Source organism: Stomoxys calcitrans, chromosome 5, assembly GCF_963082655.1.
Source record: "Stomoxys calcitrans chromosome 5, idStoCalc2.1, whole genome shotgun sequence".
Taxonomy (NCBI): Eukaryota; Metazoa; Arthropoda; class Insecta; order Diptera; family Muscidae; genus Stomoxys; species Stomoxys calcitrans.
Genome location: NC_081556.1, coordinates 48,839,799 through 48,855,890, shown reverse-complemented (window position 1 = coordinate 48,855,890; position 16,092 = coordinate 48,839,799). Strand labels below are relative to the sequence as shown.

Below are 16,092 nucleotides of genomic sequence, written 5' to 3'. Positions count from 1 at the left end.
AGAGAGCAGGAATTTGATGGCCACGTTGGGAAAGAAATGTCTGAGGATCCCTCCCCGAAAACAACCCCAAACACTCTTATTAAAGATTATGACAACGGCTCAAACGGCTTTAGAGAGAGGTAAGGCGCAGCGCATTGGCTAGCTAGTAGCTTTTGGTTAGCTAGTAGCTTTTGTATAAACCGATCTCTTGATTTGACTTCTTGATCAAGCCGTGCAAGGCAAGATATGCGACACGAAAGTCCTATATACCTATAGGTTTTACGTTCTTTCTACTCAAAACTGTGGAGTGTTTTTGGATACCATGATAAAGAGTGGGATATCCATCGAATAGCTTGGATACAAGCAGCATGTCTATGTGAAGAGGACTTCGATGGGCACTGCCCTGTACTAGGTTGTGCATAAAATTGAAGAATCCTTCGATCCCAAAATGTACACCTTGGCCGTATGCATTGCCATAGAAGGGGCTTTTATGTGGACCGACACACCTATTCAATCCTTGGACCAGCACCGGTTGCAACGGGTCCTTGGAGACTGGATAAGCAATACGCTAACGATCAAGTGGATGAATTGTGGATAAGGGAGAAGTGGCACAGGGCGGCATTTTATCGCCACTGACTGAAACCGCCCTGTTCACGAGGAAGATAAGGGTGGGCCAATTTGATATACCACTTTTTCTGATTGATAACTGACAGGATGAAATATTTGGCAGTGATCTTGAACCGGAAACTGCATTGGAAGTGTCACATTGGGGCCTAAATCCGAGGAAATGGGGCCTAAATCCGAAGATAGTCCACTAGCTCTACAGGAGCGTGATAAGGCCAATACTTACTTACGCCTCAGTAGTTTGGTGGAATGCGATGGAGACATAGTGTTACGAAAGAACATGTTGTCTTGGAATATACGGGTGATGAGGATCACACCTAATAGGGCACTGGAGACTATTCTAGATATCCGACCCATTGACATTAAGGATGAGGCAGCCTTTGTGGCAAACGATGGGAGAATTTATAAAGGATAAGAACAAGTCATCCCATCGCGAGGCGACGATAAGAAACCTGGAAGGAATGGAAGAGGTTCCCGTTTGTATACCAGAGACAACACTTGAGGTCGAGTGCGAGGCACTGCTGCCAGCGGCACAGTGTTGGTGCAATCTGGAAGTTCAAGCGACGCATATAGATCAAAGCTAAAGGACAGCCCAAGGAATGAGATCTCATTTCGACTGCCAGGCCATAATACGGTCCTGCAAGTGATGCAGGAGTTGGTGTAGTATTAACTCAAGGACGTTGAGCGTGAACATATTTATGGACAGTAATCTGGCCATCACTGCAATAACAACCAAGACGGTAAGGTCACGTGCAGTCTTGGAAAGTAAGAAGGAGATCTGAGGATGGCGATTCTCATCGTTTGAGTGCTGTACCATAGTGATCCGGATCTGGAGAAGACGAGGCTATTTCTGAAAAATAGCATAAAGAGGACAGCATTTTCACATTGGAGTACGGGCGGGTCACAGAGGACCACGGGCGCACTAATGTTAATAAGAATTGGTGCGACAAGTGATGGCGTTCTTAACCAGACTAGAACCAACTTAGAAGCATAGAATGGAGAAGACAAGTCTTTTACTGAAAAGTAGTATGAAGAAGGACAGCATGTTCACATTGGAGTAAGGGCGGGTCACCGAGGACCTAGGGGCGCACTAATGTTAATCAGAGTTGGTGCGGCAAGTGATACCGTTTGTAACAGGACTGGAACCAACTTAGAAGCATAGAATGAATAACGATTTAGAATTTTGAAATTAACATGAATATGACAACTAATTAACTTTTTGGATTAAGAGCGTGAAAAAAGCCCATTACTTGATTAGGTGCATATCCATAGCGACATGGGGCAGATTAGAATTCGCACCACCTTTTCAACCTAACTTTACCTAACCTGTAGAAAATTAAGTAAAACATGTATTTATTCGATATTTTTTTTAGCAATTGTATTTTGTTGCCAAGAACATTTTATTCGGAGGTCACCGTGGCGCAGAAGTTAGCATGTCCGCTTATGACTCTGAACGGCGGGGATCGAATCCTACCGAGAACACCAGAAAACATTTTTCTGCGGTGGTTATCCCCCCTAATGCTGGCAACATTTGGGAGATGCTACGCCATGTAAAAGCTTTTCCCCAAAGAGGTGTTGCTCTGCGGCACGCGATTCGGATTCGGCTGAAAAAAGGACGTCCCTTATCATATCATATAGCATAAACTTGAATCGGACAGTACTCATTGATATGTAAGAAGTTTGCCCCTATTCCACAATGGAATGTTCATGGGCAAATTTGCATTTCTACTTCATTTGAGCCCCAAATTGTCTCGAACGGTTAACCGAGTATTGGTGACATAGATGTACTCTATTTTTGCAGATATAATTCGCCCATTGACATTAAAGAGCATCGGGAATACAACTTTCATATCAATGAGTGTCGCCCGATTTAAGACAGCGACACCTCTTAATAGAGTATTCTTACCCTGCCCAATATCTCAGATATATCGCTAGCGGTCAGCAAATTATAACTATTTCTCAAAGTTATTTCACAAGGATTCGAACCCAGGCGTTAAGCGGCATAGGCTTATATGCTCATACCTGCTCCACGTCAGCCTCCCCTTTTCTTTATATCCTTTGTTTTAGTTACTTACTGTCCCGACTGGTCAAATAGTCCTCTTGAGATATTTTGGGCGATTCGATCAGTCCATGCCTGCTAAAAGGGATTTTGCGAGGTGAAGGCGGACCTAGAAATTTGGACTTCATTATACCCATCACCATATAATGAAGTCATTCAATTTATTTGTGACTAATCATTCCATTTGTGACACCTGGAAATATTGATCTTGACATTCTAAGTCGATTTTTCCATTTCTGCCCGTCCTCTTGTCCGCTGCACAAAATTTTGCACAGATACTTCTTATTGATGTAGGTCGTTGGGGATTGCAAATGGGCTGTATCGATCCAGGTTTGGACATAGCTCCCATATACAGTGGTCCTTCGACTTGACTCCTTGAGTTTCTAGAAGCTGAAATTATTAACCGATTGGGCTGAAATTTTGCACATAATGTTCCGTTCCAACAATCGTGCCAAGTAAGGTCTGAATCGGTCAATAACCTGATATAACCCCCATATAAACCGATCTCCCTGTTATCTGATCGATCTGATACTTTGCACGTAGAGGTCTGTTATGACTTTCAACAACCGGGATAAGTATGGCCGAAATATAAATCGATTTTCTGATTTGACATCTCAAGCCTCTGGAACCCTAAATTTTTATACGATGGGGCTGTTTTATTTGGGGCAATTTCTATTGGGAATTTTTCAATGAAATTTTTCCCATCTATTGCAAAAATCCTTTTACAGTATGTCCTTCAAATATTATAGCTTAGAATCCTCAATATCCATTCATGGAAAACATTTACAAGAAGGTTCAACATTTAATACCTTAGGGAACAATTTGTTTTTTTTTTTTTATCCAATGAGAGAAATGGAAACTTCGTAATTAGCTTTTGTAGGCAGTTTCCAAATTTGCCTCGAAGATATTGTTATTAAGCCTAATTTCGCTACACTTTCAACAGTCAGCCATCCAATCAATAGAAAATTCGCTTCAAATATTTTAATCAAAATTCACAAATTGGTAATTTACCAAAAATGAGTTGGTTCTCATTAAAGGGAAACAATTGCCATGCAGCACTTAATTAACCACAGATTAAGATGGAATTTCCACCTCAATCACCTTCCTTCTTTAGCTTTAGAAAGTGCTTAAAGGTTTACAAGAAATTAAAGCAAAGCAGAGCAAAAAAACTGAATAAAGAAAAAAAAAAAAACGAAGCAATTTTATATCCTTTAGCAAAATATTTACTTACAGTACATATGTAATGACACCCACACTCCACATATCTGTGCCATAAGAGATGCAATCAAAGTTAACAACTTCGGGAGCCACAAATTCCGGGGTACCAAAAAGGATCTGCAAACAGGGGAAAAAACGAACATTACAAAGATTAAAGCAACAATGAATTGTTATTGTCAAAGCAAAGAGAGACACCAAGACCAAGTTGAGGAAGGGGCCAAAGAATGAACTACTTCACAGCATCTCATTTATATTTAACTGTCTTGATTTTATTTCACATGTCCCTGTCTTTCTCAGTTTTTCTTCTTTTAATTATGAAACACCCCATTTCAATTGTCATATGCGGTTGTGGTGTGTATGTGTGTGTATGTGTATGTGTGGCCGCACAATGATATGCAGGATTTTTATTCATGGAGTCAAGTGTATTAAAATTCTCAAAGGAAATGTAAAATTAAAGGGGAGAAAGTTTTAAGAATAAAGAATACAGTAAAGAGTATTTAAATAGGTTCAATACAAGGTAGTAAACTGAAACATTTTTAAAAATCATTCATGAGATATTATGACGGATTTAAAACGATTTTACAAATAAGAATTTTACTTTAAAAATGAATTATGCTGCAGAAAAAATGTGAAATATTTCATGATGATTGGGTAATAAATGCGATGAACGACAGATGGCCAACCACCATGGAAAGAAAATGCAGACAGACGGACATGGCTAAGCCGAATCAGCAGGAAATCCTGAATCAAACCATACATATTATCACTGCGATAGTATTGGTGCTGGGAACACTTTATGTTTTTGTATTTGTACTTTTATACCAATTTCACGCTAGGACATAAAGTCATCAACTTGATTCCTTAAAAAGCACTACATCCAACTTTGGACTTCATGTCAGAATGGGATGCTGTTAAACAATCGCTATAATATTTCATATTTTGCTTATTGGGATCACTAGGTAAAAAATGGAAGGTATGCGTTTCAAAAAAAAAAAAAAATACTTTTATTTTCTGGGAGATTCTAAAGGTGCAAATTAAGTGTTTTATAGGAAAAAAAACGCCGCATAAAAAAATCATATTTATAGGAGGCAATGAAGGGTACGAGTTTTATTATTTAACAAGTAAGAGTGTGCTAATTTCGGCAGGGCCGAATCTGATATACCCTCCACCATGGATCGCATTTGTCGAGTTCTTTGCGCGGTATCTCTTTTTAGGCAAACAAAGTAAATGAATAAGAACTGTTATGCTATTGGAGCTATATCAAGTTATAGTCCGATTCGGACCATAAATGTCCATTCGGATAAGAATTGCGCCTTGTAGGGGCTCAAGAAGCAGATATGTCTCTATGGGAAATGTATCAAGCTATAGATCGATTCAGACCATATTGTACACGTCTGTTGAAGGTCATGGGAGAAGCCGTTGTTCGAAATTTCAGACAAATCGGATGGTAATTACGCTCTCTATAGGCTCAAGAATCAAGACCCCAGATCGGTTTATATGACAGCTATAACAGGTTATGTACCGATTTGCGCCATACTAGCACAGTTGTTGGAAGTCATAATAAAACACCTCATGCGAAATGTCAGCCAAAACGGATGGGAATTGAGCCTCCAGTGGTTCAAGAAGTTAAGATCCAAGATCGGTTTATATGACAGCTATATCAGATTATTGACCGTTTTGCACCATACCTAGTACAGTTGTTGGAAGTCTAAACAAAACACTTTATGCCAAACTTCAGCTAAATCGGTTAGGAATTACGCCCTCTAGAGGCACAAGAAGTAAAAGAGGGAGATCGGTTTATATGGGAGCTGCATTAGGCAATAGACCGATTCGGACCGCATTATGCTGGAGGTTATGGGAGAAACCGTTGTTCAAAATTTCAGCCAAATTGGATAGTAATTACGCCTTCTAGAGGCTCAAGAAGTCAAGATCCCAGATCGGTTTATATGACAGCTATATCAGGTTATGAACCGATTTATACCATACTTAGCACAGTTGTTGGAAGTCATAACAAAAATAACCGTCTGTCTGTCGAAAGCACACTAACTTCCGAAGAAGTAAAGCTAGCCGCTTGAAATTTTGCACAAATAATTCTTATTAGTGTAGGTCAATAGGGTTTGTAAATGGGCCATATCGGTTCATGTTTTGATATAGCTGCAATATAAACCGACCTTAGGTCTTGACTTCTTGAGCCTCTAGAGGGCGCAATTCTCGTCCGATTTGAAATTTTGCACCTTGCGAGGTGTTACAAACGGAATAACTAGATTAGTTACACTTTTCTATGGTGGTGGGTATAAGAAGGTTCGAACGAGGAGCTAAGAGTTGTGCAAATTACTCTGCAACACTTCGTGGCAGCCTCGAGCGAACTTCTTCTAGCTCTCTCTAACTCCTCGGTGGACATTGCTTTGATGCTTTGAATCTTCCATCCTGAGAAATAGAGTCTATAGGTTGAGCAATGCAAAGTACACCATCTTTACTCCGCCTTATACTTCAATCTAATTACAGTTATGTTGATCTGACGCCGATGAGATTGGAGAAGATGAACTCCACCCCCTTGATCATTTCATCTGTATACCTGTACCCTATACCCTATAGGGACACGAAAGAGGCAGAGTGGAGGCTTAGGAGAGGAGGAATAGTCGAAGGTTTCCGCTGATCTTGAAATGTTGCACATATCGTTTTGTTATGACATCCAACAATTGTGCCAATCATGGCTCAAATCAGTCCATAACCATTTGCTGAAATTTTGCACATATCGTTTTGGTATGACTTTCAACAACTGTGCCAAGTATGGTACAAATCAGTCTATATCCTGATATAGCTGTCATATAAACCGATTCTTGAGCCTCTGGTGGACGCAATTGTTATCCAATTTGGTTGAAATTTTCCACGTGTCGTTTGAGTATGACTTCCAACAACTGTCTCAAGTATCGTACAAATCAGTCTATATCCTGATATAGCTGTCACATAAACCGATTCTTGAGCCTCTGGAGGACGCAATTGTTATCCAATTTGGTTGAAATTTTGCACATATCAAATCAGTCCATAGCCATTTGCTGAAATTTTGCACATATCGTTTTGGTATGACTTTCAACAACTGTGCCAAGTATGGTACAAATCAGTCTATATCCTGATATAGCTGTCATATAAACCGATTCTTGAGCCTCTGGTGGACGCAATTGTTATCCAATTTGGTTGAAATTTTCCACGTGTCGTTTGAGTATGACTTCCAACAACTGTCTCAAGTATCGTACAAATCAGTCTATATCCTGATATAGCTGTCACATAAACCGATTCTTGAGCCTCTGGAGGACGCAATTGTTATCCAATTTGGTTGAAATTTTGCACATATCGTTTGAGTATGACTTCCAACAACTGTCTCAAGTATGGTACAAATCAGTCTATAACCTGATATAGCCGCCATATAAACCCATCTCCCAATTTGACTCTTGAGGGCGCAATTTTACTCGATTTGCGTAAAATTTAAGTGGTGATATTTTTCTATGGCTTGTGAGGCATGGAAAGTACGGTCCATATCCGAATATAAATCGAGAGACCGGTTTATCAGGTTATAGACTGATTTCTACTGTATTTGGCACAATTGTTGGAAATCATAAAAGAACACCGCTTGCAAAATTTCAGCAAAATCGGATGAAAATAGCAGCTTGTATGAGCTCAATAAGTCAAATTGGGAGATCGGTTTATATGGGAGCTATATCATGATCATGAACGATTACGACTGTACTTAACACAGTTATTGGAAGTCATAACAAAGCACCATTTACAAAATTTCAGCCAAATCGGATGAAAATTGAGGCTCAAGGAATCAAATTGCGGCTTCTAGGGGCTCAAGAAGTCAAATCGGGAGATCGGTTTATATGGGAGCTATGTCAAAATCTGAATCAATATGGCCCGTTTGCAATCCCCACCGACCTACATCAATATAAAGTATGTGTGCAAAATTTCAAGAGGTTAGCTCTACGCGTTCGACCCCTATCGTGATTTCGACAGACGGACGGACATGGCTAGTTAGGCTCAGAATGTCGAGACTATCAACAATATATATATACTATATTGGATACTAGATCAATATTTCGAGGTGTTACAAACGGAATGACTAGATTAGTGTAGCCCCATCCTATGGTGGTGCTATAAAAAAGAAAAAGCTGCAATGTTCGGCCGGAACAGTATCTCTTTATAGGCAAACAAAAGATAATGGATTAAACTTGACATGCTATTGGAGCCATATCAATTTATGGACCGATTTGGACCATACTTGATTTGGATGTTGGAGACCATTGTAAAAGTCATTGTACACAAAATCAGTGAAATCGGATAATCAGTCTAAATGAGCTCAAGAAGTAGTATCGGGGGACCGGTTTATATTGCAGTTATTTCAAGTTATGATTCGATTTTGACCATATTTAAAAGAGTTGTTGGAAGTCATAACAAACCTCATGCAAAATTTCAGCCAAATCGGATAAGAATTGAGTCCTATAGAGGCCAAAGAAATCAAGATCCGAGATCGGAATATATGGCAGCTATAGCAAAACATGGACTGATATGGCCCATTTACAATCCTAACCAACCCACACAGATAGGAAGTATTTCTTCAAATGTTGAAGCGCCTAGCTTTACTCCTTTGACAGTTAGCGTGCTTTCCACAGACAAACGGTAAGACAGGCATGGCTAGATCGACTTAAAATGTCATGTCGATCAAGAATATATGTACTTTATGGGTTCTTAAACCAATATTTCGATGTGTCACAAACGGAATGGCGACGTTAGTATACCCCCATCCTATGGTGGAGGGTATATAGTGATGTTTTCAAAAAATAATAATTGGACAGTCAACAATGAAGTAAAATAAGAATCAATCAGCGATCAAAATTTGAAACGGATCGTCATGTACGTTATTAAATAGGAAATTAAATTTAAAGATGGCATCTTTAATTCAAAGTTTTGGTTCTTTGGCTCGATTTCAATGCTTAAATCCTACGAAAAAGTAAAAACGTGCTAAGTTGGGCCGGGCCGAGCTCTTGCCACGGTTTCTCTTTTTAGGCAAACAAAGGATAAGAGAAAAGAACTGCTTTGGAATTGCTATTGGAACAATATCAAGTTATGGTTTATTTCGGACCATAATTGAACTGAATATTGGAGACCATAGTAGAAGTCATTGTGTAAAATTTCAGCGAAATCTAGTTAGAATTGCGCACTTTAGGGGCTGAAGAAGTAAAATAGGGAGATCGGTTTATAGGGGAGATGTATTAGTCTATAAACCGATTCATGCCATATTCAACACGTATGTTAAAGGCCATGATAAAAGCCGTTGTACAAATTTCAGCCAAATCGGATAATAATTGCGCCCTCTAGTGGCTCAATAAGTCAAGACCGCAGATCGGTTTATATAACAGCTGTATCAGGTTATGGACCGATTTCAGCCATACTAATCATAGTTGTTGGAAGTCATAATAAAACATCTCACGTAAAATTTCAGCCAGATCTGATAAGAATTGTGCCCTCTAGACGCTTAAGAAATCAATATCCCAGATCGGTTTATATGGTAGCTATATCAAAACGTGGACCGATAAAAAGAAGTATTTGTTCAAAATTTCAAGCGGCTAGCTTTACTCCTTCGAAAGTTAGCGTGCTTTGGACAGATGGACGGACGGGCAGACGGACGGATGGACAGACGGACGGACGGACGGACGGATGGACAGACGGATGGACGAACAGAAGGACGGACGGACGGAGGACAGACAGACGGACATTGCTAGTTCGACTTAAAATGTCATGAAGATCAAGAATATATATACTTTATGGGTCTTAGACTAATACTTCGAGGAGTTACAAACATAATGACGAAATAAGTATATCCCAATCCTATGGTGGAGAGTGTAAAAATCTTAAATTTTGGCCCAACTTATTTTCAGTGAGGTTTATTTTGAAGTCCTCCCTTTTTTGGTTAACTGGCTGAGAGTTCGGTGAGGAAGATTTTGATCAGGGAAATGCCGCAGATGGGAGGGGTTTATCCCCCATCATGTGGCTCTTGGTTATCAATGAGATTCTCAGGTCCTTCGAGGAGGTACAAGTAAACGTGGTTGTCCCTGCTGATGATGTTGTCATTTTGAGTGGCGGTTGCTTTGTCATACGGTAAGGAAACTGGTTATGGACCGATTTGAACCATGCTTAGCACAGATATTGGAAGTGATATCAAAACATTTGGTGCAAAATTTCAGTCAAATCGGACTAGAGTTGCTCCCTCTAAAGGCTCAAGAAGTCAAGACCCAAGATCGGTTTATATGGCAGCTATATCAAAACATGGACCGATTTGGCCCATTTACAATCTCAACCGACCTACACCAATAAGAAGTATTTGTTCAAAATTTCAAGCGGCTAGCTTTACTCCTTCGAAAGTTAGCGTGCTTTGGACAGATGGACGGACGGGCAGACGGACGGATGGACAGACGGACGGACGGACGGACGGATGGACAGACGGATGGACGAACAGAAGGACGGACGGACGGAGGACAGACAGACGGACATTGCTAGTTCGACTTAAAATGTCATGAAGATCAAGAATATATATACTTTATGGGTCTTAGACTAATACTTCGAGGAGTTACAAACATAATGACGAAATAAGTATATCCCAATCCTATGGTGGAGAGTGTAAAAATCTTAAATTTTGGCCCAACTTATTTTCAGTGAGGTTTATTTTGAAGTCCTCCCTTTTTTGGTTAACTGGCTGAGAGTTCGGTGAGGAAGATTTTGATCAGGGAAATGCCGCAGATGGGAGGGGTTTATCCCCCATCATGTGGCTCTTGGTTATCAATGAGATTCTCAGGTCCTTCGAGGAGGTACAAGTAAACGTGGTTGTCCCTGCTGATGATGTTGTCATTTTGAGTGGCGGTTGCTTTGTCATACGGTAAGGAAACTGTCGAAATGGGCGAGAGCCAATGGGCTTGGCATAAACCCCAGGAAAACAGAGCTAATTTTGTTCACGAGAATGGCGAGTTCAGGGGAAATTGAACTGGAGAAGTAACTTTGAGGAGAGAGTTTGACGAGGGCTGAATGTGCACTACTCATGTCGCAACTCGGTGGTCAGGAGTTGGGGCTTAGCCCAAGTACAGTCCACTGAATATACACTGCTCTGGTTGGACCGATCCTCACCTATAAGTTCTATCACGATTTCAACGGTCATGACAAGTAAAGTCCATATCGATGTACCTTTCTTATAAACCGATTCAGACCGGCCTTTTTAATTTGCTTTATTAAATTCTGATTGCTTAAGCTAAAAAATATTCGTAAAGTTTTTGTCTTTAGAAATTTGACTTGCCCTATTCGCATTGCACACACTGTACTCCATTTGGATTCCTTGAATATGTACATATTGTGATTTTTGTTAACCAAAAATTTTAATTTAGTTTTTATTTCGTTCACAAATAATGTACATAAAGTTTGTCGTTAACACCCCTTAAGAACAAGATGCTCATACTGACTTTATGAAATGTAATTTGCACTGCAAAAGCATATGGAAAATTCACACTGTCAAGGTGTTACCCAGACAACAAAGAGATATCGAGAGAGTTTGAGAAATTAAAATTTGTAACCGAATATTTAAAAGTGAATGAAAATGTTAACCTTTAATAAATGTAAGGAATTTCAAAGTACTTTTAAAAAACCAGTAAAATTTATTTTTTTAAAACAAATATATTTTAATTAATATTTTCTCCTAAATTATATATTAAATTTTATGAAAATATATATTTTTTTGTTATTTTTCTAAGAAGTTATATTTTACAATTTGTGGAAATTTCACAGCAATGAAAATTTTATTTTCCATTTACATAATTACCTTTACTAAAAGGTTCGTGCTGGTAAATGTTTTGCAAGCGGGGAGATAAATTCTGTCAAATGTAAATATCATTTCAGTACAATATGAGAATAATATTTCATCAGGCATTATTTTCTTCAGTATATTTGTTTGGCTTCCATGGAATTTTTTTCTATGATTTTTTTCTGGGTTACAGATTTTCCCCTCTTTATTCTTCATGCTCGTAAAATTTATATCTCCCCCCCAAAAGCTTTTAATTAGCTTTTCAACCAGAATCATCTCGTGAAATAAAATCCTTGCATTTGCCCTTCTCCTCTTTCTCATTGTTTAAAATGCTACAAGACTGTTATGAATAGACATTAAAATAAAACATATGCTTTGCTTTCGACATTACCACAGCTACACAATTGTAACCTCTTTGGGGTTATTTAATTTGTGGCTTACATTAAAGACAAAAAGGGTGAGTGACATGAGAACGGAAGCTGACAGGGTTGTAGGTTTGGCAGGCTAAGACACTTAATTGTGGTGTTTATTACCTGTAATTTCTTGTCTGGATCAAATTTTCTTGCCAAACCAAAATCAATGATTTTGATGCGGTTGCCCTCTTGGGTTAGGCACAATATATTCTCAGGCTTCAAATCAAGATGCAGGATATTGTTGCGATGTATAAACTCCATGGCTTCACACACTTGGCGTATGAAAACCACACAAACACGTTCGGTAAGGACAAATTCATCTTCGACCACACGATCAAAAAGTTCACCGCCTTCTACTCTGTGAAAGGAAAGAGAGATAAGAAATAAGAAAAAGGAAAATGAGAAAATATAGAAATGATCAGAAAGACTACATTTTCACACCTCAAAAACAAAAAAATACAAGTAAAAAGGCTTTAAGTTCGGCCGAACTGAACTTGCATACCCACTAAAGCATACATTGGTATATATGGCAACTCATCAAAATAAAGCCCTATTTTGACCATACTAAAACAGAACTGATTGTACTAAATTTCATCGAAATCGGTTAACAAATTCACCTCTTATGGGCCTAAAACCTTAAATCGGAAGATAGATATATATGGCACTACAACCATTGAGCTTAAAATTGAATCGGACAGCACTCATTGATTTGTGAGAAGTTTGCTCTAGCTGTTTAATGGAATGTTCATGGATGAATTCGCAATTGGCACATCCAAATCTGGACCGATCTGGGCCGTATTGAACAGGGATGTCGAGGAGCCTATCACAACTCGCTATACCTAACTTCATCGAAATCGGACAATAAATGTTCCTATTACGGGCACAAGACCTTAAATTGAGAGGTCGGTCTATATGGCAGTAATATCAAACAAGTAAGAGCGTGCTAAGTTCGGCCGGGCCGAATCTTATATACCTTCCACCATGAATCGCATTTGTGAGTTCTTTGCGCAGTATCTCTTTTAGGCTAACAAAGATAAATGAATATGGACGGAGGAGGTGGTGGTTTGCTCAAGAAACAAAATCGGGAGTTCGGTTTATATGGGAGCTGTGTCGAGCTATAGATCGATTCAGACCATATTGCACACGTATGTTGAAGGCCATGGGAGAAGACGTTGTACAAAATCTTTGCCAAATTGGATGAAAATTGCGCTCTATAGAGGCTCAAGAAATCAACATCCCAGATCGGTTTATATGGCAGCTATATCAGGGTATGGAGCGATTTGGACCATACTTCGCATAAATGTTGTAAGTGATACCAAAACACTACGTGTAAAATTACAGCCAAATCTGAAAGCAATTGCGCCTTCTGAAAGCTCAAGAAGTCTAGACCTAAGATCGTTTTATATAGCAGTTATATCAGGTTATGGACCGATTCGAACCATACTTCGCACAGTTGTTGGAAGTGATATCAGAACACTATGTGCAAAATTTCAGTCAAATTGGATGATAATTGCGCTCTTTAGAGGCTCAAGAAGTCAAGACCCAAGATCGGTTTATAAGGCAGCTATATCAGGTTATAGATCGATTTAGACCATACTTCGCAATGTTGTTGGAAGTGATATAAGAACACTATGTTTAAAACTTCAGTCAAATCGGATAAGAATTCCGCCTTCTAAAAGTTCAAGAAGTCAAGACCCAAGATCGATTTATATGGCAGCTATACCAGGTTATGGACCGATTTGAACCATGCTTAGCACAGATATTGGAAGTGATATCAAAACATTTGGTGCAAAATTTCAGTCAAATCGGACTAGAGTTGCTCCCTCTAAAGGCTCAAGAAGTCAAGACCCAAGATCGGTTTATATGGCAGCTATATCAAAACATGGACCGATTTGGCCCATTTACAATCTCAACCGACCTACACCAATAAGAAGTATTTGTGCAAAATTTCAAGCGGCTAGCTCTACTCCTTTAAAAGTTAGCGCGCATTCGACAGACAGACGGACGGACGGACAGACCGACAGACGGACGGACATGGCTAGTTCGACTTAAAATGTCACGACGATCACGAATATATATACTTTATGGAGTCTTAGACGCATATTTCGAGGTGTTACAAACAGAATAACGAAATTAGTATACCCCCATCCTATGGTGGAGGTTATAAAAATAGACCGATCTTAACCGTACTCGATACGAATATCGACGGGACTAACAGAACTGATTGTACTAAATTTTAGCGAAAACGGTTAACAAATTTACCTTTTATGGATCTAAAAGTTTAATTTGAAAGATCGGAATATATTGCAGCAATTCGGACCGATCTGGGCTGAATTACATGAATGTCCCAATTGGACAGTAAATGCGTCTATTATAGGACCAAGACCCTAAATTGGGAGGTCAGCCTACATGGTAGCTATATCCAAATCTGCACAGATCTAGGCCAAACTAATCAAGGGACCTAAAATAACTTAGTGTCCTAAATTCCAACGAAATCGGACAGTAAATGCGCCGTTTATGGGCCCAATATCTTTAATCGAGGGATCGGTCTATATGGCAGCTATATCCAAATCTGGACCGATCTGGGCCGTATTGAACAGGGATTTCGAGGAGCCTTGGCACGAGTGTTGGAGGTCACATGAATACAATCCGTGAAAAATTTCAACCAAATCGGAGAAAAATTAAAGCTTCCAGGAGCTAAAGAAGTCAAATATTGGGATCAGTTATATCAAATTATGAACCAATATGACTCATGTGCGACCAACAATGACCTACATCTATAAGAAATCTCTGTATAAAATTTCATGCTGATATCTTTTTTCGTTTGATCGCTATCTTAATTTTCACAGACGGACGGACATGGCTAGATTGACTTAAAATGCGGAGACGATCCAGAATATATGTATAATTTATGGAGACGCAGATCTATACTTCGAGGTGTGACAAACGGAATGACTAGTTAAGTATACCCCCATCCTATGGTGTTAGGTATAAAAACTGGGTAAATAAAGTTTTCTTTAGAAAACTTCCATTCAGCCTGGCTGAATAAGGTTTTCTTTAGAAAAACTTCAATTCAGCCTGGCTGAATAAGGTTTTCTTTAGAAAAACTTCAATTCAGCCTGGCTGAATAAGGTTTTCTTTAGAAAAACTTCAATTCAGCCTGGCTGAATAAGGTTTTCTTTAGAAAAACTTCAATTCAGCCTGGCTGAATAAGGTTTTCTTTAGAAAAACTTCAATTCAGCCTGGCTGAATAAGGTTTTCTTTAGAAAAACTTCAATTCAGCCTGGCTGAATAAGGTTTTCTTTAGAAAAACTTCAATTCAGCCTGGCTGAATAAGGTTTTCTTTAGAAAAACTTCAATTCAGCCTGGCTGAATAAGGTTTTCTTTAGAAAAACTTCAATTCAGCCTGGCTGAATAAGGTTTTCTTTAGAAAAACTTCAATTCAGCCTGGCTGAATAAGGTTTTCTTTAGAAAAACTTCAATTCAGCCTGGCTGAATAAGGTTTTCTTTAGAAAAACTTCAATTCAGCCTGGCTGAATAAGGTTTTCTTTAGAAAAACTTCAATTCAGCCTGGCTGAATAAGGTTTTCTTTAGAAAAACTTCAATTCAGCCTGGCTGAATAAGGTTTTCTTTAGAAAACTTCAATTCAGCCTGGCTGAATAAGGTTTTCTTTAGAAAAACTTCAATTCAGCCTGGCTGAATAAGGTTTTCTTTAGAAAAACTTCAATTCAGCCTGGCTGAATAAGGTTTTCTTTAGAAAAACTTCAATTCAGCCTGGCTGAATAAGGTTTTCTTTAGAAAAACTTCAATTCAGCCTGGCTGAATAAGGTTTTCTTTAGAAAACTTCAATTCAGCCTGGCTGAATAAGGTTTTCTTTAGAAAAACTTCAATTCAGCCTGGCTGAATAAGGTTTTCTTTAGAAAATCTTCAATTCAGCCTGGCTGAATAAGGTTTTCTTT

At 38.9% G+C, this 16,092-nt stretch overlaps 1 protein-coding gene across 2 annotated transcripts in view; it reads right to left on the bottom strand.

The window, feature by feature from the left end:
- LOC106085866 (probable serine/threonine-protein kinase fhkD) overlaps positions 1-16,092 on the bottom strand; it is a 179,012-nt gene that overhangs the window by 38,545 nt on the left and 124,375 nt on the right. For both annotated transcript variants that reach the window (XM_059368727.1, XM_059368728.1), the window contains 2 exons: positions 12,254-12,491; positions 3,894-3,997 (listed from right to left, as the gene is read on the bottom strand). In XM_059368727.1, coding sequence (XP_059224710.1) covers positions 3,894-3,997; positions 12,254-12,491 — 342 coding nt within the window. The remainder of the gene's footprint in view (positions 1-3,893; positions 3,998-12,253; positions 12,492-16,092) is intronic.